Consider the following 24,736-nt stretch of genomic DNA (forward strand, 5'->3'; position numbering starts at 1 on the left):
CTACATGTTCAAGTATGCCTTTGCCAGTTTCATACCTTTTCTTCATTACAATCTCTCTGGGCTAGGCATCACTTGGGCTGGGGAAAATTTAGGCTTGAGGTGAGGAGAAAGTTCTTCACTGAGAGAGTCATTGGACACTGGAATGGGCTGCCTGGGGAGGTGGTGGAGTCACTGTCCCTGGGGCTGTTCAAGACAGGATTGGACGTGGCACTTGGTGCCATGGTCTAGCCTTGAGCTCTGTGGTAAAGGGTTGGACTTGATGATCTATGAGGTCTCTTCAAACCTTGGTGATACTGTGATATCTATTCTGCTTGACTTCAAAGCATCCAAGCTCACCTATTCCTATCTACATAAACTCTATGTGTCACTAGGTCATCACAGGGAAGTCCATGTTGCAGGATGCTGCTGCGAGTGATGTATTTTAATGCACAAGTGTTATCATGTTTGTCAGATACTAGGTGTCCAATCACACTGAGACCCAGCCACTTGGACCTGATACGAAGCCAATTTTAAGGGGGGAAAAAAACACACAACTATATGCACCAAAAAATGTTTTGTAAAATTACAAATACCAGTCTTGAAAGACTGCAATAGTGTTAGGACCAAAAAGCTGTCTAGTTCTTCAGGTGACAGATAGATCCATACTTTCAATACCTGCTGCCTGGATAAAATACCACATATTTTTGCAGTTTGCTTTTCAATACAGAATGATTTTCTTGACAGCCAAGCTGTAGCCTTCAACTCAAGAAAATGCTGTCAGCTAAGACAACTCAATAAACTCTTGTCTTCCAAGAGTTATCCTTGCAACCTGAAACTAAGTTCAGGCCCCTCCTTCTGCCCAACCACAGCAGCATTCAGAGAGAAACCTATAAGGAGCACTACAACACCAAGGAACTAGGTCTTATATTGGACATTATTTGCAAGTTAACAGGTAAGTGTACAATGCAGATTTTTTAATTAAAGCTAATGGTATGAGAACTTCAATACTTCTTTTGCCCTCCTAAACTCTGAGACTCTGTGGGAGTTCCATATTTCTTTTTTAAAATGAGAAACCTTGGTTTTAAGTAGACTGCTGTTAAAATAAATAGTCAAAAGAGCTGAAGGTCACTACCCAGTTGTGCTCATTCTCTCTGTGTTTTTTTCTGGGATGCAGTAAAATTAGTTTTGTGTTTCTTTGTTAACAAACTTTAAGAATCAGAGAATCAACCAGGTTGGAAGAGACCTCCAAGATCAGCCAGTCCAACCTAGCACCCAGCCCTAGCCAATCAACTAGACCATGGCACTAAGTGGCTCAGACAGTCTCTTCTTGAACACCTCCAGGGACAGCAACTCCACCACCTCCCTGGGCAGCTCCTTCCAATGCCAATCACTCTCTCTGGGAAGAACTTCCTCCTAACATCCAGCCTAGACCTCCTCCAGCACAACTGGAGACTCTGTTCCCTTGTTCTCTTGCTGGTTGCCTGGCAGAAGAGACCAACCCTCACATGGCTACAACCTCCCTTCAGGTAGTTGTAAGACAGCAATGAGGTCACCCCTGAGCCTCCTCCTCTCCAGGCTGCACACCTCCAGCTTCCTCAGCCTCTCCTCACAGGGCTGTGCTCCAGGCACCTCACCAGCTTTGTTGCCCTTCTCTGGACACATTCCAGCACCTCAACATCTCTCTTGAATTGAGGGGGCCAGAATTGGACACAGCACTCAAGGTGTGGCCTGACCAGTGCTGAGTACAGGGGAAGAATAACCTCTGTTGTCCTACTGGCCACACTGCTCCTGATCCAGGCCAGGATGCCATTGGCTCTCTTGCCCACCTGGGCACACTGCTGGCTCATGTTCAGCTACTATCTACCAGCACCCCCAGGTCCTTTTCTTCCTGGCTGCTCTCCAGCTACTCTGTCTCCAGCCTGTAGCACTGCTTGGGGTTGTTGTGGTCAAAGTGCAGAACTCTGCACTGTACCTGAAGATACTAGAATCTTTTAAGGAAACTGTGAATCACTTTGGAAGGCTGTGTGCAGCTAAGAGTCAAAGTTGCAACAGTTTCATGGTCTCCACTTCCCAAAGGAATCTGCCTTTGGATCCCTGCTTTTAAGAAAACAGCTCCAAAAGAATAAAAATACAAAGAACCTGGGATATTCTGGTGAGGAATCCCTCAATGTACACATTCAGAAAATGAAAATGCATTCTGCAGCCACAAAATCCACAGAGAGACCATGTGCTTCCCTTTTCATAGAGGATTCAAATCATGGTAATATACTTCCAGCTTAATCAAGTTAGGGCCAGGAAGTATGTATGCTGTAACACAGCCAAGTTCCGAAACCATTACCTTCTACCCAGCACACATGGTGAGCACTTCAGCAGCACATACCACCTCCAACTCCCCTTGAAACCTCTAGATTCCTGTGGGGGTGCTGGGCTGCTTTATTATCTCATAGGGTCAAGCTCTTAGTCCTTAATCAGGCAAAAATCCAGATGAGGTCGATGGGAGACTTGCCAGAGAAAAGAGTAAAGGAAGAGTGAGAAAGGATGACTCTAAACAACTTGGGAGCAAACTGTTACACAGAACAGAGAGCTTGCATATTGTACGCCTGATTCATAGGGAATAATTTAGCTCATGCAGATGGCAGCCACATGTAACCAGATGTGGCCGTACATACCCTACCCTTGCACCTCTTCTTCACTGAAAAGGCTCATCACTACACAGGCACCACTTCAATTACCTAAAACGCAACTCTGACAGAATGAGCTCGGTAATGAGATTTTCAAAGCTGTTCAAAGTAACCATAAAAGAGTAATAATTCAACAGTAAAACACTTACTAACTAATACCCTTGAGGTTCTTCTCTGCCATCCAGACCTCCACCAGAAATTAAACAAATCCCACACCAAAACATACTCATTCTCAATGAACTAGTAAAATCACTCCAGCTGTCTACAACTACCTGAAGGGTGGTTGTGGCCAGGAGGAGGTTGCTCTCTTCTCTCAGGTGGCCAGCACCAGAACGAGGGGACACAGCCTCAGGCTGCGCCAGGGGAAATTTAGGCTTGAGGTGAGAAGAAAGTTCTTCACTGAGAGAGTCATTGGACACTGGAATGGGCTGCCCGGGGAGGTGGTGGAGTCGCCGTCCCTGGAGCTGTTCAAGGCAGGACTGGATGTGGCACTTGGTGCCATGGTCTAGCCTTGAGCTCTGTGGTAAAGGGTTGGACTTGATGATCTGTGAGGTCTCTTCCAACTTTGGTGATACTGTGAAATATTTCAGAAAGAGTTGATTGGACAAGGCTGGGTGCTAGGTTGGACTGGATGATCTTGGAGGTCTCTTCCAACCTGGTTGATTCTATGATTCTAAAAGGCCATGTGCAATTTCAGCCAGAGCTCTTAAATGATTTACTAACTAATGTCTCTCTTTCCATTTCCATTGAGGTCAGGTTTTGTTTTAGGAGTTTCTTACTAAACACTGCCACTCTCATCTTTCTGTCTAGGAAACGAGTCACATTCTGCTCCCTGTACCTCTTTTCTCCTTCTTCAAAATCAAAAAGGGTTTTTTTTCCTCCTGGATATCCTTCTGCTCTTTTCTTCCTTTATTAAGTACAAGCCCCTGCTTTAATCCTACTGGATTTTCCCCCTTACAGTCCTAAGAAAGGCATTTACACAAACAGAGAAATGTAGCTCTGCAGGAGTTAACTGAGCCTGAATTCTGCTAATGTCCTGACCAGCTGCTTGCTAGCTGTTACCAGAAAGAGCATGCACATGGGCAGTTAACTGGTAAATGCATTTTCAAAAACATTATTATTAAGTGGAAAACAATTCAAGCCCTGGGTAGGAGTACAGAATAACACTCCCAGGAGATCATTAGACATAAAAGGAGAACTGAGATGGCCTCCATATGAAATCACAATGGCTCTTCTCCTCAATTCTCTATTGACTTACTTTTTTTTTTCCTCCTTTAGTTTTTTTCTAATTAAAAGGAAAAAAAAAAAAAAAAGGAAGCTGGGGAAAGGAGTTTTTTAACTCAGGAAATAAGTCACTTGTGCTCAATGCTAATATAGCATTTATAAGGCATAAGGTATCATGGTATCACTGCTGCCTGGAAGGAGGAGTCTCAGGGAAGCTAAGAGCCAATTCAAGTTTCACAACATGTTCACATCAAGTACTTCCCTTGCAGAGACCCCACAGGTGTCCACCTTCGTTTTATGCCAAGGGTTCAACTCTTGTTTAAGGGCTTGCCTGAAGAAGGCAAGAGCACAAAAACTCTACATGCTCCCTCCTGAACGAACAAACACAACTTCAGAAAGTAAAAAGAAACATGCAGGTAGATTTTGTAAAAACTAGCCACAAAATAAGTGAAAAACTTGAGGATGTTCATAGAATCAACCAGCTTGGAAGAGACCTCCAAGATCAGCCAGTGCAAACTAGCACCCAGCCCTAGCCAGTCAAATAGACCATGGCACTTAGTGCCTCAGCCAGTCTTTTCTTCAACACCTCCAGGGACAGTGACTCCACCACCTCCCTGGGCAGCCCATTCCAATGCCAATCACTCTCTCTGGCAAGAACTTCCTCCTAACATCCAGCCTAGACCTCCCCTGGCACAGCTTGAGACTGTGTCCCCTTGTTCTCTTGCTGGTTGCCTGGGAGATCACAGAAGTCTCCTTAACAGAAGAAAACGGAGGCAGATACCTCAGTGACCTTTCCTTCCCAGCAAAAAGGCAAACCAACAGCCCAGCCCTGCATAGAGTGAGGAGTGAGACTTTCAAACTGACTTGGCAACACTTACAACACCATAACTTTGTTTTCAAGTACAATCAGTAAAGGATAGCATTATTTTGACAACAGTCACAATATCCTGGGACTTGCTAGATGTAAAATAACTTTGCAGTGCACTCAGCAGTTCGTGGGGCCTCATACATGCTTCATAAGCTTTGAAACAGTCCCTCAGAAAGGGTATTAAATGAGTAATATCTCTTCCTGCTTAGCACTGGAGGTATACGTAAAAGCTACTGAGTCAGCACTTGGTGGTAGCAGCTTGTACAGGAAAGATTTGTTTGGCTGGAATTTATAACAGTCTGAAGGTGGCCACTGCTATGCATCTCACATACCAGTTTTTTGTTGGTTTGGGTTTTTTTAATTACTTTTGTAGGAAAAAAAATGACATTCAAATGACCCATTTCAAGGGGTAATATCCAGTTTGGAAAAAACAAGAGCTAGGGACTGCATTTCTCAGCTGACAGAATCATAGAATCAAGCAGGCTGGAAGAGATCTTCAAGATCATCCAGTCCAACCTAGCACCCAGGTCTGTCCAATCAACTACACCATGGCATCAAGAGCCTCACACAGGCTTTTCAACACCTCCAGGGATGGCAACTCCACCACCTCCCTGGGCAGCTCCTTCCAATGCCAATCACTCTCTCTGCCAGTAGCTTCCTCCTAACATCTAGCCTAGACCTCCCCCAGCACAGCTTGAGACTGTCCCCTTCTTCTGTTGCTGGTTGCCTGGGAGAAGAGACCAACCCTCACCTGGCTACAGTCTCCCTTCAGGTAGTTGTAGACAGCAATGAGGTCACCCCTGAGCCTCCTCCTCTCCAGGATAAACAACCCCAGCTCCCTCAGCCTCTCCTCACAGGGCTGTGTTCCAGACCCCTCACCAGCTTCGTTGCCCTTCTCTGGACACATTCCAGTATCTCAACATCCCTCTTGAATTGAGGAGCCAGAACTGGACACAGCATTCAAGGTGTGACCTGACCAGTGTTGAGTACAGGGGAAGAATACCCTCCCTGGTCCTACTGGCCACACTGTTCTCGATACAGGCCAGGATGCCATTGGCTCTCTTGACCACGTAGGCACACTGTTGGCTCACGTTCAGCTACTATCTACCAGTACTTCCAGGTCCCTCTCCAGCCTCTCTGTCCCCAGCCAGTAGCACTGCTTGGGGTTGTTGTGGCCAAAGTGTACAACCCTGCACTTGGCCTTGTTAAATCTCACCCCACTGGCCTCTGCCAGAATCTGGATATTAAATTAATACAGTGCCTGGTTATGTTACTATACTTTTTTCCCCCCCATATTGCTCCACAGGGTTTAGATAAGCTAAGACATGTTAAGCTTTCACTTGCTAGCACTGTAGCAAAATGCGCTGAACGTGAAGAGCTGCAGCTCAACATAGAGAAAAGGAGCTTCAATACTCTACTGCACAATGCTGCATTTCCTTCCCATAATGTACTGTTGCAAACTACTAGTTGGTAAATACTTCTGATAGGTACCCTTACCTCAGCTACATGAAAAAGCATTTCTGTCACATGCTTTCGAGTAAGGAGGTGCAACTATGCCAGTAAATCAAATCATTTTGCTGCCACATGCCTTAGTTGTGACAGGATACATTTAACTTGGTGGCTGATGTCTGTGTGTCCTAGCCATGGGCTACAGGCCATTCACATTTTTGAGTCAGCAGGGCAGCTGACCTCAGTTGGCTCACAGGTATACATCAGACCATAAACATCAGACTTTGTATAAACAGGAAGGTTTGCCAAGTACAAGGAGTCTGCTGCTTGGGCTACTGACCCTCCTCCTGCTCCCAAGGGTAGTGCTTCCTGTTGAGTGTTACTACCATACCTTCACTAGGCTGAGTACAACTTCAAGTACTTTATGTTGGCATTGGTATCAGCTTGGCTATTTTGTTCAATCCAATTCCATCTCAACCTGTGAGTTTCCTTTTCTGACTCCTCTTCTCTGCAGGGGGGGAGGTCATTGGGCGATAGAGCAACTGCTGTAGTTCAGACACTGTGCCCACCAGGTGAACCACAAATCAAGTTACTCAAAATACTTGAACAATACTTCAATACTCTTACTTGTGTAAGAGGAAATTCACTTCTGATCTAGTTAAATATCAGCTGTTGAAAAAAAGGAAGGCTTCACTGCCCCTGCCTCCTACTTGAGGGGGTCTCTGTGCTTGCCCTAGCAAACATGAAGTTACCAACCACTCTTCTAGGACTTCAAAAGCTCTCACATAAGCACATAGGAGCCAGGCTCAAAGTTGTTCTTCCTATCGGTGGACCAGTGGTTAAACCTCCATTCCCTTTAATGAATTTAACACTCTTTACTTCCCTGTCTTGTAAGATCCTTGCTAAGTTCCTGGCCATACAAAACAGAGGTACACTTATTACACTGCAAAAGAAATTACTTGGTGAAGACCAAGCCTGCCTGTAACTCTCCCTTGAAAAAGAGCCATCTATTGATCAGCTGAACAACAGTACCAACATTTCCTAATGAGACTCAAACAACTGAATAAACTGATACCATCACCACCCCAAGGTCAGCACAAACCTGGCTTGTAACAGAGAAGCAAGGCAGAGCAGTTTTACTACTCTCAGCCCTAGTACCAGTGCCACAAGCTTGGCTAGAACAGAAGAATTTCTTGCTGAGCACACACTTTTTCTCTGGATAAAAAACCCACAGTAACAGATCATTTGATTCATACATCACTGATTCTGATCTACTCAGATATAAAGCAGGGAAGTGTATTCTAATTCACTCTTTTTTTTAAAACTAACCTTAATCTAACAGTTTAGTTAACCATCTAAGACAGTCAACTGCAGTTTTCACTCACCACAAATGCAAAGACAGGCCCCATATGTAGGCCATGACAGATTGTTAAACCATCATATGAAAAAAATATGTTTACACTAACAAAACTTCCACTGCAACTGCACTGCTGTATTTAAATGTTGAGATTATCCAGAGTACAAAGATGGTTGTTTAAAACAAAAAATCTGTGCCAGCTGCTCTGTGTGTATATTAGGAGCATTACAAAGCCATTGAATATTCATTAGTGATGAGATCACCCTAAATAGGAAAACATACTAACAGACCTCTTGGATATGAGACATAGAAGGAAGAGCATACCCAGCAAGGCAAGAGGACAGGAGAGAGCATCACACACAGTAGAATGAGTTCCTTCATGGCCACTTGTGATGGTTTGGGTGTTACCTGCCCCCCACCACACACACTTTTTGGAATATCACCCAGACTAGACTCAGTCAATCTGGGAAGTGAATGAAGCTTTGTATTTACAGCTTAGCACAATATACAAACAGATATTTACAATCTATACAGCTACAGACAGAAATATACAAGTTAAAAAGTAATACAGAAACACAACAGCTCTCCAAGAAACCTGAGTCCCCAGAAGGGGCTCCCAACCACCCTTACACCACCCCTCTACCTTACCCCAGACTTTGCCTTACACTCAAGGTAGTTTGGAGGGTCAGCCAGGGGGGTTAGGAAGCAGATGGATTAGTCAGGCAGGTTAGAGAGAGAAGTTCATGCAGCTCCAAGAGACAGAGAGCAATTCCCTTATCTATATGTATGTTCTTGTTCTTATTCATGTCAGCAAGCCTATGAGTGAAGTAGCCATCACCATTGTTTCCTTTCCACAGCCTATAATCTAATTCTTCTCACCAAAATATCCCAGTTAGGCTCAAATTAACATACCACTACAGCCCCTGAACAGAAGATTCCCACTAAATCTCTCTCTAATTGTACCAGTTAGAGTCTATTTAACAAAAAGGTGTGGAAAACCTAACAAGAAGTAGATAGGAACAAAAAGCAAATGAATCTATATATCACAAATAGAGAAGGAATATCAAAAGAGTTCAGACCAGAAGAAGTGTATTGTTACCATTTCAGGACATGAACCCTACAATTAATCCCATCAAGGAAGGAGCTGTACTACACTGCTCTAAAATGTTTGCCAGAAAATTGTACTAGAGATGTTTCCTAGGATCAGACATTTACTAATTGGTTCAGAATGAGAACAAAGGATGTAAGATGCAGGAAGTTATGGTCTAAACGTGAACCTTTTCCAGTTGTGGAGGCCTGTAGTCTGTGAAGCATTCCAGCAAGGAACCCCACGAGGGAGCACGGGGACACCAATGTACAAGCTGATGCTGAGGAGCACTAGAGAAAAACCATATCCCTTCTACTCAACAGAGTACTGCTCCTTTCTAAAATCTAATGAAAGCAACTGAAGAGGGAGACAAGACAGGTATCAGAACTGAACCAACTTCATTAGCTCAGTCAACTGGAACAAAAAAAATTTATTGCTCCAATTAAACTAATCCAGTCCACTTGACAAAAACCCCACAGATTCACTGCTCAGAAATTCTCTCTAATAGATATTGATTGCACTCTCCTTTGACTTGAAACAGTCTTGTCACATCACAGACACATGAATGCTTGACCTACAAAACCATCTTAAGAGCATTATTATTTCTCTACAGAAAGGAGGAAGCTACATTCAAGGGCTCCTCAAGGCAGGAAAAAAAGAAAGTTCTTTGTTAGAAATCTTTACTTGAGATTCTTTTCATCTTTTTTTTCCTCCCCTGAACACTTGTGTAGTGTTTGTGTGATGTTGAATCAAACAGAAGAATTAAGTGGTCAGGCTTTCTCCATGTGTGTGGTAGTTTGAGCCTAGCTGGGATATTGTACTGAGAGGAATTAGATTATAGGCTGTGAAAAGGAAGCAATGGTGAGATCTACTTCACTCATAGGCTTGCTGAAACATAAAAACAAGAATACAAACACAGATAACACAGTTGCTGTCTCTGGCTGCCTCCCTTCTCTCCCTAACCTGCTGTCTAACTAATCCAACTGCTTCCTAACCCCCTTGGCCAATTCCCCAAGCTCACCTAGCACATAAGACAAAGTTTGGGATAAGGTACAGGGGTGGAAAGGAGGTGGAAGGGTGGTTGGGAGCCCCTCCTGGGGACTCTGGTTTCTGAGAGGGCTGTTGTGTTTCTGTATTACTTCTTAACTTGTATATTTCTGTCTACATCTGCATGTATATTGTAAATATCTGTATGTATATTGTGCTAAGCTATAAATATAAAGCTTCATTCTAATTTCCAGCTCAGCTGAGTCTAGCCTAGGTGATTTCATAAGAGTGAGGGAGCAGATAACACCCAAACCATCACAACATGCAGGAAGATTTTAAGGCAGCCATTAAGCAGCTCAATTGTCAGAACCACTAGAATTATTTTCTTCTGAATCATATCATTAAAGTTGAAGTTCAGTCTGGTATTCTCAAGGGCAGACTTACAGGCTTTTTGCTGCAAATGTATTCTTGACATCCAGTAAATGTAAGAGACAAAAAATTAAGTAACTTCTGTTTTTAAAACGCTTTTATTCAAAATCAACCACCACAGAGAGTCTTAAACATGGAGATTTCTTTTAAAACCTTAGCTTTATTAATTTTAAAATAGGAGTAAAAGAGAATAGAGACTTCAAGAAAATTCACAAGCAACAGAACAGGGCCCTTTTCATGATTGCTTTAATGTTTCTGCTGCTGAGACACTCTGCATTCGTATTCTGAGCATTTCAGTTAGATGACTGAGATTTTCTTGTTATAGAAGCTAAAGAGGTCTGCTAACTGAATTAACAAGAGACCCTGCAGAAGCATTTGCCTAAATGCTACAGTTTAGACAACTGTAATCTTTTTAAAAACTTCAGAGAGCCTTCCCTATGGTGCATATTTTAGCTCTCTAACTTCCATCTACGATGCAGTCACAGAGATCAAGCAGTAACGCAAGGAGAATGAAAGCAAATGCCATGAACAACGTGACCATGAGCACTATCTCTGCGAGAAAAATAACTACTACTGGCACAGATCCAAAAGCAACTGAGGCAAGTAATATCCACGGTAATGTCTGAACAGTTTTCCTGCCAACTTTCTCGAATGTTTATTACTCTTCACCTTCAAGGTGAAAATAACCCTTAGAAGGACTAATTATGGCTTTAAACTCATTTGTGCTGTAAAAGACATCGTTGCCAGACTGATCTAACACTTTAAAAGTTGTCAATTTTCTGCTTTGAAAACTAAATAGTTTAACAAATCATGTCCACAGATGAAGATTGTCCTAATGTAAGAACATGAAGCTACATATAAGCTTTAAACATTCCACTCAAACTCTGCATGAGATAGAAAGTTAGTCCTATTTGCTTTAAGTTTTCTTCTAGTGATGCCAGGAAAGAGTCACATTTCACCTGCAAATTCTTTCTGCAGCAACCCAAGAGTGCCTCTTAATTCCCACCTCCTTGCTTTGAGCATGACCAATTCTACTTCCTGTAAAAACAGTGAGACTTTTTTTTGTTTTTAAATAAAGGTTGGCATGGCAGGAGAAGAAAGAAGACAGATGCAGCTCCACCAGTTAAGGCACTCCTCAGGACATCATGCCTAATCTGTAACTGGCCAGAACTTCATAGAATCAGTCAGGATTGGAAGGGACCACAAGGATCATTTAGTTCCAACCCCCCTGCCATGGGCAGGGACACCCTAACCTACATCAGGCTGCCCACAGCCTCAGCCAGCCTGGCCTTAAACATCTCCAGGGATGGGGCCTCAACCACCTCCCTGGGCAACCCAGTCCAGCCTCTCACCACTCTCATGCTCAACAACTTCCTCCTCACAGCCACTCTGAATCTCCCCACTTCCAGCTTTGCTCCATTCCCCCTAGTCCTGTCCCTACCTGATAGCCTAAAAAGTCCCTGCCCAAGGTTTTTGTAGGCTGCCTTCAGATCCTGGAAGGCCACAGGAAGGTCACCTGGGAGCCTCCTCTTCTGCAGACTGAACAGCCCCAACTCTTTCAGTCTGTCCTCCTAGGAGAGGTGCTCCAGCCCTCTGAGCATCCTCATAGCCCTAGCCAACAAACTAGCTTGTTTCTTACTGAAATCACAAAGAACTTCAGCAGTTCAGCATTCATTAACAAGCAAAGTAGGCAAACAGTCTGACAGACCTTTAAATAAAACCTTTTGCTATTTTCATGCCTCCAGATAAAGGTAGGAGGGAGCTCTAAAGAATTAATAACAGTAGTTGGCACCAACACTATCCAAGTACTTGAAAAAAATATTACAATTTTGTGATTAAAAAAAACAACAGCCATTAAAAAAAAAAAACAACAAAACAATCCTGCTTGGAAGACAAGGCAGAACTCATCTGTTTTACCTATGAAGAAACATAGATTGAGAGATTAATAACTTCGATGAGATCCCAGAGCAAGTCACTAATTCAGACACAAGCCTTCCATCTTTCAGGCAAAAGCCAAGGATAGACTTATGCAATTAATATACCAATGGCCCTCAAGTCACAGGGACTCCACAAGAACTGATTGAGCCTGCAGCTCAGTCATTGCTCTGCCCTTCTCTAGGAATCCCTGTGCAAGACCAAGGACAGGCCACAGCTGGCCTGAATTGCCTTGACAGCCTGGAACTCACTCCACCCTCTCCCAAGGCTCCTTCAGACACGGGCATTTACAGTTAGTCAAGACACAGCATGAACACACACGTATTAAGTCACACAGCACAGCTCTGTGTTGGCTGTAGGAAAAGTGTGTATCAGCCAAGGGGCAGGAGAAGACTCCACCACAGTCAGACACAACAGAGCAAGCAGCACACCTGCCCAGCAGAGAGAGTCAAAGAATCACAGAATCAGCTAGCCTGGAAGAGATCTCTAAGGTCATCCAGTCCAACCTACCACCCAGCCCTAACCAATCAACTAGACCATGGCACTAAGTGCCTCAGCCAGGCTCTTCTTGAAGACACCCAGGGACGGTGGCTCCACCACCTCCCTGGGCAGCCCATTCCAATGGGAAATCACTCTCTCCATGAAGAACTTCCTCCTAACATCCAGCCAATCCTTCTCCCAGCACAACTTGAGACTGTGTCCCCTTGTTCTGTTGCTGATTGCCTTGGAGAAGAGGCCACCCCCCACCTGGCTACAATGTCCCTTCAGGTAGTTGTAGAAAGCAATGAGGTCCCCCCTGAGCCTCCTCTTCTCCAGGCTAAACACTCCCAGCTCCCTCAGCCTCTCCTCACAGGGTTTGTGTTCCAGGCCCCTCACCAGCTTTGTCACCCTTCTCTGGACACATTCCAGTACCTCAACATCTTTCTTGAATTGAGGCGCCCAGAACTGGACACAGGACTCAAGGTGTGGCCTGACCAGTGCTGAGTACAGGGGAAGAATAACCTCCCTCGTCCTGCTGGCCACACTGCTCCTGATGCAGGCCAGGATGCCATTGGCTCAACGCAAACCCAAAACCGTAACAGAAACGTCCAACATCATCAAAACACCAGATCTGTTCCGCTGGAAATTAAACCTTTCACTGAAGATGTAAAACAGCAACAAACCCTACAAATACTACACTGCCTACCCCTCAATTCCTTTCTTTGTCACTTCTCTGCACTGCTTCCTATAACGAGTGTAATGACATTTTCAGTTCAGTTCATTCCACTCCTGACAGTTAAAATCCCCTTTTTATTACTTAGTCTCACGGTATAGTAGCTGCCAAATAAGGGAACAATAGCTCCAGCTTTCAAAAAGTACACTTAAAAACCTGAAGAAAATCACACTGTGCTTGAAGCAGCTGCACTTCATGGAATTATTAGCAAACCATTGCTTTTGTCATCTGGGGTCAAAATTTATCCTTGGTGAATTGCATTGACTTAAAACAAGTTTACGCCAAAGAGGAATCCATCTCAATGCCTTCAGGTAATGGAACATAGCACAGAGTCTTTGTGCTAAACACATTTTTTCCCAACTAAAAATTCATCTTTCTTATGACTTATGGCCTCAGAGACTCCAATTCCTTTTATCATCATTACCTAGAGAGAGTGAAACTATATATTCCTGTTCAAAGAAGTGATACCTGGTCACACATTCTTCTACACTTTAAACATACAACCAGCAACAGAAGAAGGGGACAGTCTCAAGTTGTGCTGGGGGAGGTCTAGGTTGGATGTTAGGAGGAAGTTGTTGCCAGAGAGAGTGACTGGCATTGGAATGGGCTGCCCAGGGAGGTGCTGGAGTTGCCATCCCTGGAGGTGTTGAAGAAAAGCCTGGCTGAGGCACTTAGTGCCATGGTCTAGATGATTGGCTAAGGCTGGGTGCTAGGTTGGACTGGATGGCCTTGGAGGTCTCTTCCAACCTGGTTGATTCTATGATCATTTTGACAGGAGAATCATTTATTAAGAGGAAAAAAAAAAAAGGGCAAATATTAGTTGGAAGACAGATTTTTTAGGTATGTCCCAGAGTGCCTACCATTTCACTCTGGAAACTCCTTTAGAGTTCAGAAAACTTCTGTATCTCTCCTTCACTTTAGACAGAGCAGAAAAATTGTCTTTAATTAGCTGATAAGGTCAAAGAATCACAGAATTTCTTAGATTGAAAAACACCTTCAAGATCATCGAGTCCAATCATTAGTTTCACACTGACAAGTCCTTGACTAAACCAAATCCCTCAGCACAACATCTAATCCCTATGAATCACTCTGGTTGGAAAGGACCACCAGCATCATCCAGTCCAACCTTCATCCCAACATCCTTAATCACTAGACCATAGCCTCAAGTACTACATCCATTCTCCTTTTAAACACCTCCAGGATCTCTTCAATAAAAAGCAGAAAAGGTTTGTTTTGTTGTTATGTGACAAACTGAAAAGGCAAGAAAGAGTTAAAAAGGGCATGCAGCACAGCAAGGATATTAAAAGCTCTACAAGTAAAATCCCAAATCTCAATTCCCTTCAGAAAACAAAACAATTATTTTTAGCACAGTATTTATAAAATAATTATGTGTTCCTTAGTTTGCACTAAAGACAAGTTTCACTTAAAAAAAAAAAAAACAAACCTTCCATTAATTTCCTTAGAAAGGCAAGGAATAATATCATCTACCATTGTGTGCCATAAAATTTTCCACAAAACTAGTTTTCATCAGCTGAGTTCTTCCCTCCAGAGACACAACTGCAACACTGCCACTTACCTCCTCCATACAATTCAACTATTTCATTATGGGCTTGATATTTCTTAGAATTCCTTTGGCATCAGCCACAGTCAGTTTTAATCAAAAAAACCCAGACTTCCATGTTTACTGATAAGTGCCCTGGTTCAACAAAGCACTTACATAGATGTTCACAGAATTGTCAAGGTTGGAAGGGACCTCAAAAATCATAGAATTCATAGAATCAAGCAGGTTGGAAGACACCTCTAAGATCATCCAGGCCAACCTAGCACCCAGCCCTATACAGTCAACCAGACCATGGCACTAAGTGCCTCAGCCAGGCTTTTCTTCAACACCTCCAGGGATGGTGACTCCACCACCTCCCTGGGCAGCCCATTCCAATGACAATCACTCTCTCTGCCAACAACTTCCTCCTAACATCCAGCTGAGACCTCCCCCAGCACAACTTGAGACTGTGTCCCCTTGTTCTCTTGCTGGTTGCCTGGCAAAAGAGACCAACCCTCACCTGGCTACAGCCTCCCTCCAGGTAGTTGTAGACAGCAATGAGGTCACCCCTGAGCCTCCTCTGCTCCAGGCTAAACAACCCCAGCTCCCTCAGCCTCTCCTCATAGACATCATCCAGTTCCAGCCCCCTTGCCATGGGCAGGGACACCTCACACTAGATCAGGTTGCTCAGAGCCCCATCCAGCCTGGCCTTAAAAACTTCCCTTCAAAGGGCTTCCACCACCCTCCTGGTCAACCTATTCCAGTGTTTCACCACCCTCATGGTGAACCTCCTTGTACCATCCACTCCTAGTTTTGTTGTATTCCCCCTAGTCCCATCATTACCCAACATCCTAGAAAGTCCCTTATCAGCTTTCTTGTAAGTCCCCTTAAAATACTGGAAGGTCACTGTAAGGTCTCCTGCAGGCCTTCTCCTCTCCAGACTGAATAATCCCAACTCTCTCAGTCTGCCTCCATAACAGAGGTGCTCCAGCCCTGTTCAGTTGTTTTACTGAATCAGGACTCAAAAGCCCACACTTTGCTGCACCACCTGGGTGCAGAGTGCTGCTAAAATTCAGCTGGTTTTAGTTCAGAGCCTTGCTGATACAGGATAAAGGCAGTCTGCTGAGTTCAAGCCATTCGCACCCCATGATACAATTATCCCCACTAAGGCTACAGGGGAAAGGTTACGTATCTGACACTCAAAAGGTTTGCAGGATTTCTGTGTGGTTTTGGAAGATAAAAAATACTATTTATGCATAAAGCACATGGAAATGGCTCAAAATCTGACTCAGCTGAGCTGAATGAGAGACAGAAAGAGGATCAGATGAAAAACCTAATTTATAACAGGAATAGAATACCAAACAGCAGTGCTGAAAGGACCGACAGATTTAGTTGCTGAGTTTCAATTAGTCTTTGTATTTAAAATGCTCACTTCAAAGCATCATTTACTGCTTGAAAGGTATTCATTCTTTTTGTGTGAAATGATCAATCTTTTATACATGTCTTGGCTTCTCAAAGTTATTTCATGATGCTGACTGATAGGAAGTTAGAAATCCATCATTTGGTTTCCTATCAGCTGAATATCTGACATGAAGATGTTTCAGATCATTATTAAGTGTTCAAAGGAAAAAAAATTAGACCAATTTCTACCTTTAAAAGCTTGTCAGTAGTTCCTTATTAATATTTCTCAGAACAGAGAGCACGATAGGCTCTGATGGAAAGAGCACAGCTACTCCCTTGCAACCCATACAGGATGGCTCCCAGCAGTCCCAACCAGGAGCACAGCAGTGCTGCAGACAGAAGAGAAGCAAGGCACAGCATGCAAACCTCTCCTCTGACTTTTCTCTGAGCTTGCAAGTCTTTAAGTGTTCCAAGTACTGGTTAATATCATCCTCTAAAACACTGACTACACAGACCATAAAGGGATATGATTAGGTTGTTTATCAAGGGAGAAGTTGGCAGATTATGAGAAGGAACTGAAGGAAAAGAGCGCTGGAGACGAATCTGTATCAGTTCAAAAGCTGCAACCAGTCTGCTTTACTTCAGTCCTAATAATCCAATAAATCCAGTCCTAATTCAATAAATTCAGTCCTAATAACTCAATAAATCAATTTAATTCGATAATTCAATTCAGTCAACCCTCTGTCTCCCTGGTTCTCATCCTCTAACCACAATATAAACAAACAAAACCACACACACCTCTGGCAACAAGTATTTTGTGGACAACAAACCCCTACCATTTAATTACATCTGGGGAATACTCAAACACTGTTTAAAATAAAAGGAAATTTGTGAGTGACTCTCAGCAATTAGGGTTTTTTAGACTGTGTCCTTCACTTTTCAGTGGAAGGACTTTCTATTATATTTTGAAGGCTCTTACCCTGCTTTTGGAAACAGCGTGTACAAGGTCAGAGGAAATTCCTCTTTAAACAAATGAAAAAGGTGCCATGACAAGGCTTGTTTCTTCCTGTTGTTACACTTATCAACATGGCACCATCACCAGCATTTCTTGGGGGCACAGATCCAAAAGACACATTAGTTTACAAGCAAACAGCCTCACTGAAAATTAAGTGCACACACTTTGAACGATGCAAAATCACTTATATGAATAAATACATAGAAAAAGCCCCCCAAAACTATGCAGCAGAGAAACAGGGAATAAAAAGCTGTTAAAAGGAAACCATAGAGACAAACCTAATGCAGGCAGACAAACCAGTAACTTCAGTATTACAGAAAATGGGTAAAATCATCACTATCAATTTTTACAGTCTCTCCTCAGCCTCACCACAGCCATGAAACTCGGTTGCAAGGAGAGCTGTCCTCAAGGCAAGCACAGGCAATGCCAAATGTCAGAGGGGTTGAGGAAAAGAGAACATAACTGGACGAGCAAATTCTGTTTGGTATCAGATGCCACAGCTGCACTGCTTTGTTGGCAACTGGAATGATTTGCTCTGCCAGAGGATCTACCCCACAAGGCTGGAATGAGCCCCTTGGCCAGAGCAGATCCACAGGCTGTATCAGCCTTCTCTCTTCTTTCCAGTGGCACAGTAAGCAAGGGGTGTGAGGGGAAGAGTTATCAGTAAAAAACAAATTTGCCATTCCTTCATGGAAGAACCTATCTCATTACAGCTTTGGCCCTCTGGGTCTAGGGCAGGTATGCTTCAGCTGTCCTCTAAAACATTTTATTCAGACATACATCATGCACTCAACTGCTCAGATTTGCCAGCAAGTAAAATAAATATGTTCCAGTCTTTGATTTAAGCCACATTAGAACAGAATATTTTTGCTCCCAAGACTACAAAGCCAGACTTGCTTATAAGGTTATTCAAGGCTGTAGCGTGCAGTTCCCGAGTGTTTCTGTGAAGTACCTACTGCAGGTTGCCAGACCTTAGTTTAAGCCCACTTCAAAAACATAAATTCCTTCAGACAGGCAGACAGTTTGCCAGCAGTTCTCTCCATCCTGCCTTGGATTTTCCACGGGGAAGAAAAATCTACAGTAATCAAGGTCTTCTTTGCAGTCTTTTTCTGTACAATCAAGGCTGCATAAATAGGAGCTTACAAGAAACCTGTGTACAAGCTAGAAGCAAATCAGATTCAGATAAGCATTTAGTTACACACATCCAGGCAGCAGGAGGAGGTTGAGAAAGAGACAAATACTATTTGAATACTACACAGACCATTTTCAACACAAAGTTAGTGAGGTGTATTCTTCAGGCTATGAGCATGAAAAAATATGCAGATTTGTGGCTCTGGTTTGAATATGTATCTCTGTGCACCATCTAACTCAGGGGGTAAACACTTGAACACCTTATTAAAAAAGCATGAATGTAAAGCAAAAAAAAAAAAAACAAACCACAAAAAATAACACAGATTCTGCCATTATTATCTGAAAAGATAATAATGATGAACACATTGGAAAGCCACAACAAAACCTAGACCAATAACTGCAGCGTGAGTATAGGACCGAAACAGAAGGTGTGCTCTCCTGCAGCAGCCTCACTGCTCCAGAAACAAAGAGTAAGCTGGGAAAAGGCTCAATATTATAAATCGACACCCTAGGGAGGTGGCATGCTGCCCCCTGCCTCCCCCAGGCCTCACCACAGGCATGCAGGAATTTTATTTATACTTCTCAGCTTTATTTATACTAGTATGTTAATGGTTCAAGCCTGAAAAACAGTAGGTTCTGTGTACTGGCAATTAAGAGACAAGCCTGTGGTACCCTGGCCATCGTGCTGACATTTAGCTTATAGCTCTCTAGCACAGCTTTTTCTGCACAGGGCCAGAACACTGAGCTTGCTCTCACACATATTTCACCTACAGCCACAAAATCCTTGCATTTAAAGAATATTTGTTGGTGTTAACAAGATTCAGTGACTACTAACAGAAAAATGTTGCAAAGATCTATCTTTGCAGAGTTGTTTAGCCTGGAGAAGAGGTGGCTCAGGGGTGACCTCATTGCTGTCTACAACTACCTGAAGGGAGGCTGTAGCCAGATGGGGGTTGGTCTCTTCTGCCAGGCAACAGCAACAGAACAAGGGGACACAGTCTCAAGTTGTGCCAGCAGAGATATAGGCTGGATGTCAGGAGGAAGTTCTTGCCAGAGAGTGTGACTGGCATTGGAATGAGCTGCCCAGGGAGGTGGTGGATTTGCCATGCCTGAAGGTGCTCAAAAGAAGACTGGATGAGGCATATAGTGCCATGATCTAGTTGATTAGCTAGGGCTGGCGGATAGGTTGGAGTGGATGATCTTGCAGGTCTCTTCCAACCTGGTTGATTCTACGATCTAAATAATCTTCAGAGAGCTGTCGTCCTTGGTTGCAATTGTATCTACCTGAAATCTCTTCCTCTCCCACCCAACCTTCACTGAAGTCCACTACTTCTTTACTGCGCTTACTGTTCCTGCATTCATTACACTCTGTAAAGGATATCAACTAGCTGTTCTCATCAGGAATTTATAGCAAAAATAAAAAGCATGGAAAAAAACCCACAACCCACAGGACAGACACAGCTAGAAATCACAATGATAGTTCTTCCTCACTGACACCCAACAAACTGATCCTTTCCACTCCCATCAACTGTCTTCTTATTACACAGATACTGGGAAAAATTATTCTCCAAGAAAGAAGTAACTCTGAAGCTAGTCCTGCTCTGAACTCAGGACTGAACCATACTTCCAGAGGCCCCTTTCAGCCAAAATCATTCTATGACTCTACTTGTGAATAAGCATCTGATCAAATCCAAGTGCTGTTTAAAGAGTTTGTTTCAAGAATAGCTGCCAGAGAGAAACAGAGAATCCAGACTAAAAGCAACGGAAAAAAAGCACAGTAAGCTTCAGGACAACCATGCTGAGGTTTCTGAACACTGAATAATTTCCTAATGGTAGCACTTTTAATTAGTGAGCTTTAATTAAAGCTAGCATTAGGAGATAAGATGACTTCTTAGGCAAGCAATCTTCTCAGCAGCAAAATGGAATTGTTGTTCTGATTAATTAAAACAATTTTTTCCTACACTGGCAATTTCTTTTAAAGTAGATATTTATGCATATATAATGATTCAGATTCACTCCACGTAATCACTCTTCTCAGCCAAGATCAGCACTCATACCCTCAGCTCAAACCACAGACACACTCAGACACACCCTGTACTGCTGAAAGTTCATCTGTGATGAAGCTATTGCAAAATGTTAGCATCACGTACTATTAAACAATCCAGTTACAAATGCTGGATGGATGCCTTCAGGAGGTCAAGCCCAGAGAAAGTCCCATAAGGCTCGAGGGCTTGAAACAACTATTTTCTGTTCAGACCACGAAAGGAAGCCAAATTGTAAAACATTTAATTGCTCAGCAATGCCTCTTCCCCAGCTGGTCATCTTTTCCACAGTGAGGACATCTCGGATTTAAGCAAGCCATCTGCCCACTGTCCACTTTTCCCACTACCTCATTCTGACTGACCACATAGCCATTTGGCCTGTTCTGCAGTGACCCATGTGGTATGCAAGCTGGATGCATAAGAAGAGGCTTCCCCTTGAAACCACAGGAAGAACTTTGACAAACAAACACGTTGAGAAGAATCACTTCAGCACTTGAAGAAGCTACAATATAAGCTAGGTACTTGAACTCTACAGATCCTTCCTTTCTCTGTTACAAGCTATTGCCAACATTTGGTTTTAAAAATCCCTACCCAGGATAAGACATAGAGCAGGAAAAATCCCCATAAATAGCAGTGCATCTTCCTAACCTGCAAGTCCTTCAGCAGCACTGACAACTGTTAATAAAAGGTCTTTGTCATCACCATTGACAGCAAACTTCAAAACAGATCAGACAACTGTCAGGAGCGACTGAGGTGAAGTTTAAACAGGGCAAGAAAGATGGACAGACTTGGTGACCTGCTACACACCTTTCTAGGATTTCGACAGAAATTTACTTTTATCATCTAGATAATTGAGCCTTTATCCCAGGTTACAGACCCTGGAGGCAACACTGAGCTGAACTGGTACACCATTTCAGCACAGCTCTGTACAACCACCCTATTTTGGCTTCACCTACACAACCCTGCACCCAGGGTAATAAATCCAGCTTCTTGACAAAACTAACATCTTGGCCTCAAGGAGACCTTATAGAGGCCTTCCAGTATCTGAAGGGGGCCTACAGGAAGGCTGGGGAGGGACTATTTACAAGGTCTTGTAATGACAGGACAATGGGTAATGGGTTTAAACTAGAAGAGGGGAGATTTAGACTAGATGTTAGGAAGAAGCTCTTTACAGTGAGGGTGGTGAGACACTGGAACGGGTTGCCCAGGGAGATTGTGGATGCTTCCTCCCTGGAGGTGTTTAAAGCCAGGCTGAGACCTTGAGCAACCTGCTCTAGTGGGAGGTGTCCCTGCCTATGGCGGGGGGTTGGAGCTGGATGATCCTTGAGGTCCCTTCCAACCTAGCCCATTCTATGATTCTATACTGACAGAGCCAGCCTACTTCCACAGCAACCTTCCCCTTTATAACCTACGTGCACCATGAGATTCTCTTCTGTAATAATAAATACATTAGCAAAATAATTGATGGTACTACTGCAGCTCTACTTTACCAGGGAAACACTGCTGCAAAAAAATAACAACACTCTTCCATAGGAACAGCATTGTTTCTTCTGTCACCATACCAGCAGTTATGATAACAATATTTCAACATAAAAACTAGATGTAAACACCAACTTGAGCTGACCTACATTTCTCCAGCATTTTTTGATTAATAATTCTGAACATACACAAGTTGCACAGAAGTTGTGATTTACACCATGCCACCTACCTGCAGCTGCAAAGCACAGAATCATCAAAGCAAACACTGAAGTCACACAACTTGAAGACATTGCTGCAAATGCTTTATCTTCTCAAATCAGCTCCCTTTGTAGCCCTTCATGCAGATGTTCTTCCTTGGAAATCTATGGCACGTTTTGCAGTCGGATTCTCCAGGCTCCTACCTGTCTACAGAAAGAAAAATACATTTTAATACAAACATAACTTACAGAAGCCTTTCTTAAAGGAGTGCATTTTATATTTGCAGATAATTCAGGTACAGAGAGCTCAGTACTCTTCCACTCTGTATTTCAGCACTTCCTTGCAGCTGTTGCTCTGTCATACTACACACTGTGCAAGTTGTGAGCTACTTGGAAAAGAAATCCCAGAGCCCTTTCTGTCAACCTAATACTGAAGTCCTGCTGAAGCCTGCCAACAGTACTCATAGCTTCAGACATGTTTATTTTAAGCATTCAGACTTTCTCTGGGACATACAAACATTTGTTTATTTGCTGCTACCTTTATTATGCCACGAAGAAATGTTCCACATGTGCTCTAACTGGTTTACGGGTAACGAGATAAATTTAACTCATCATTTCTCAGTGTCACAGATCCTGAAAATTTTTCAAGGCCACTTGACCTCCTGATGCTAAATATAAATATAAAGCTGCTCAGAAACTTTATTTTAAGAGATTTCAAGACATGATATACCAGGTCAGTTAAACAACTTAAATGTGCTATACAAATAAACGATGATACAGTTGATGTCTAGAGGCATTAAAAACGCTGATAATTCTGACCCCACAATGCTTGATTTTGAGGGGAAACACTTATCTGGCCTGGATCAGGAACAGTGTGGCCAGAAGGACAAGAGAAGTTATTCTTCCCGTGTACTCAACGCTGGTCAGGCCACACCTTGAGTCCTGTGTCCAGTTCTGGGATTCTCAATTCAAGAGAGAAGTTGAGGTGCTGGAAGGTGTCCAGAGAAGGGCAATGAAGCTGAGGGGCCTGGAGCACAGCCCTGTGAGAAGAGGCTGAGGGAGCTGGGGGTGTGCAGCCTGGAGAAGAAGAGGCTCAGGGGTGACCTCATTGCTGCCTGCAGAGAGGTTGTAGCCAGGTGGGGGGTGTCCTCTTCTCCCAGGCAACCACGAATAGAACAAGGGGACACAGTCTCAAGTTGTGCCAGGGGAGGTCTAGTCTGGATGTCAGGAGGAAGTTGTTGCCAGAAAGAGTGATTGGCATTGGAATGGGCTGCCCAGGGAGGTGGTGGAGTTGGGGTCCCTGGAGGTGTTGAAGAAAAGCCTGGATGAGGCACTTAGTGCCATGGTCTAGCTGATTGGACAGAGATGGGCAAATAGGTTGGACTGGATGATCTTGGAGGTCTCTTTCAGCCCGGTTGATTCTATGAATATCATCTTTTAATCTACTGTCAATCACCCAGATGTCTAAAATGAGATCACAGACCAAGCATGCAAGGAACTAGAATACTGTTCATCATATTTAGTCAAATAAAATCTATTTACTTTACTTCACTGCTGGCCTTCAGAAACAACGAGGACAGGTGGAGCCTCACCAATCCCTAACACTCACTACAAAGCAATGCAAGCAATTGCAAGCAACCATCACGGGGCTAAGTGATAGCAAAACACTGAGTCAGGACCAAAATCTAAACTGTGCTAACTGAAGATGATTTAAAAGGTTCTTTCCGACACTAAAATAGAATCAAATACAAAGGGTAGGCTCTGTTATACAACATGTGCAGTATTGTGCACAATCATAAGGTACAAGTTTTCCTTGTGCAGACTAGACCAGCAAAGCAAGATACTACTGACAGCACTCCTACAGCTGTAAGGGGAAACACCAGAAATTCTCCATGTGTTGGTTATTCAGCAGAGATGGCACTGCACTGTGCAGGGGGAGCTTTCTCACCAAGAAAGTCACCTGTGTTCCAGGCCAGAACTACAGCCTCTAACAGATCCTTCACTCAGCACCCAGCTCCTAGCACCTCTGACTAGTCTTGGCCCCAAATACCACCTGCAAAAGAGAGTAGCCCAGGAGTGGCTGAAGCAGGCTGCTAGAAGGAGCCCACACTTCTGCAGGACAGAAACGTATGCATAGGGCAAGGAAGTCAATCAGCATCTATCACAACATCGGGCTTCAGGCAGTTTGCTTTCAAAATCATCATCCCATATAAAAAGCACATTTGCCTTTTTTAACCTCTGTCTGTTGTTGACACACAACATTTTAAATTGAAACTCCAAAGTATAACTGAGAGCAGGTAAGTTTAAAATCAAAATGCCCTAAGCTTCTTATTGCTACCATGCCAGCTTGTGAAGGGCAAATAATGGAGGCTTAAAGCGAGCCTTTTGTGTTGAAAGTTCTTCCTAGTTTTTCTTTGCTTGAAAATATGCATTCATGAACCAAAAAAAAAAAGGAGGGGAAATTTCAAACCTCAAAAAACAACACGAAAAGGTAACAAACTGCCAGCAAGTTTCACGGAATTTCACAGTATCACAGTATCATCAAGGTTGGAAGAGACCTCATAGATCATCAAGTCCAACCCTTTACCACAGAGCTCAAGGCTAGACCATGGCACCAAGTGCCACGTCCAACCTTGCCTTGAACAGCCCCAGGGACGGCGACTCCACCACCTCCCCGGGCAGCCCATTCCAGTGTCCAATGACTCTCTCAGTGAAGAACTTT

At 43.4% G+C, this 24,736-nt stretch overlaps 1 protein-coding gene across 3 annotated transcripts in view; it reads right to left on the minus strand.

The window, feature by feature from the left end:
• Positions 1-24,736, minus strand: part of TGFBR3 (transforming growth factor beta receptor 3) — a 146,760-nt gene that overhangs the window by 104,815 nt on the left and 17,209 nt on the right. For all 3 annotated transcript variants that reach the window (XM_064147988.1, XM_064147987.1, XM_064147989.1), the window contains exon 2: positions 22,047-22,222. In XM_064147988.1, coding sequence (XP_064004058.1) covers positions 22,047-22,107 — 61 coding nt within the window. In that variant the 5' untranslated portion in view covers positions 22,108-22,222. The remainder of the gene's footprint in view (positions 1-22,046; positions 22,223-24,736) is intronic.

The sequence above is a fragment of the Pogoniulus pusillus genome, chromosome 8, assembly GCF_015220805.1.
Source record: "Pogoniulus pusillus isolate bPogPus1 chromosome 8, bPogPus1.pri, whole genome shotgun sequence".
In the NCBI taxonomy this organism is placed as follows: domain Eukaryota; kingdom Metazoa; phylum Chordata; class Aves; order Piciformes; family Lybiidae; genus Pogoniulus; species Pogoniulus pusillus.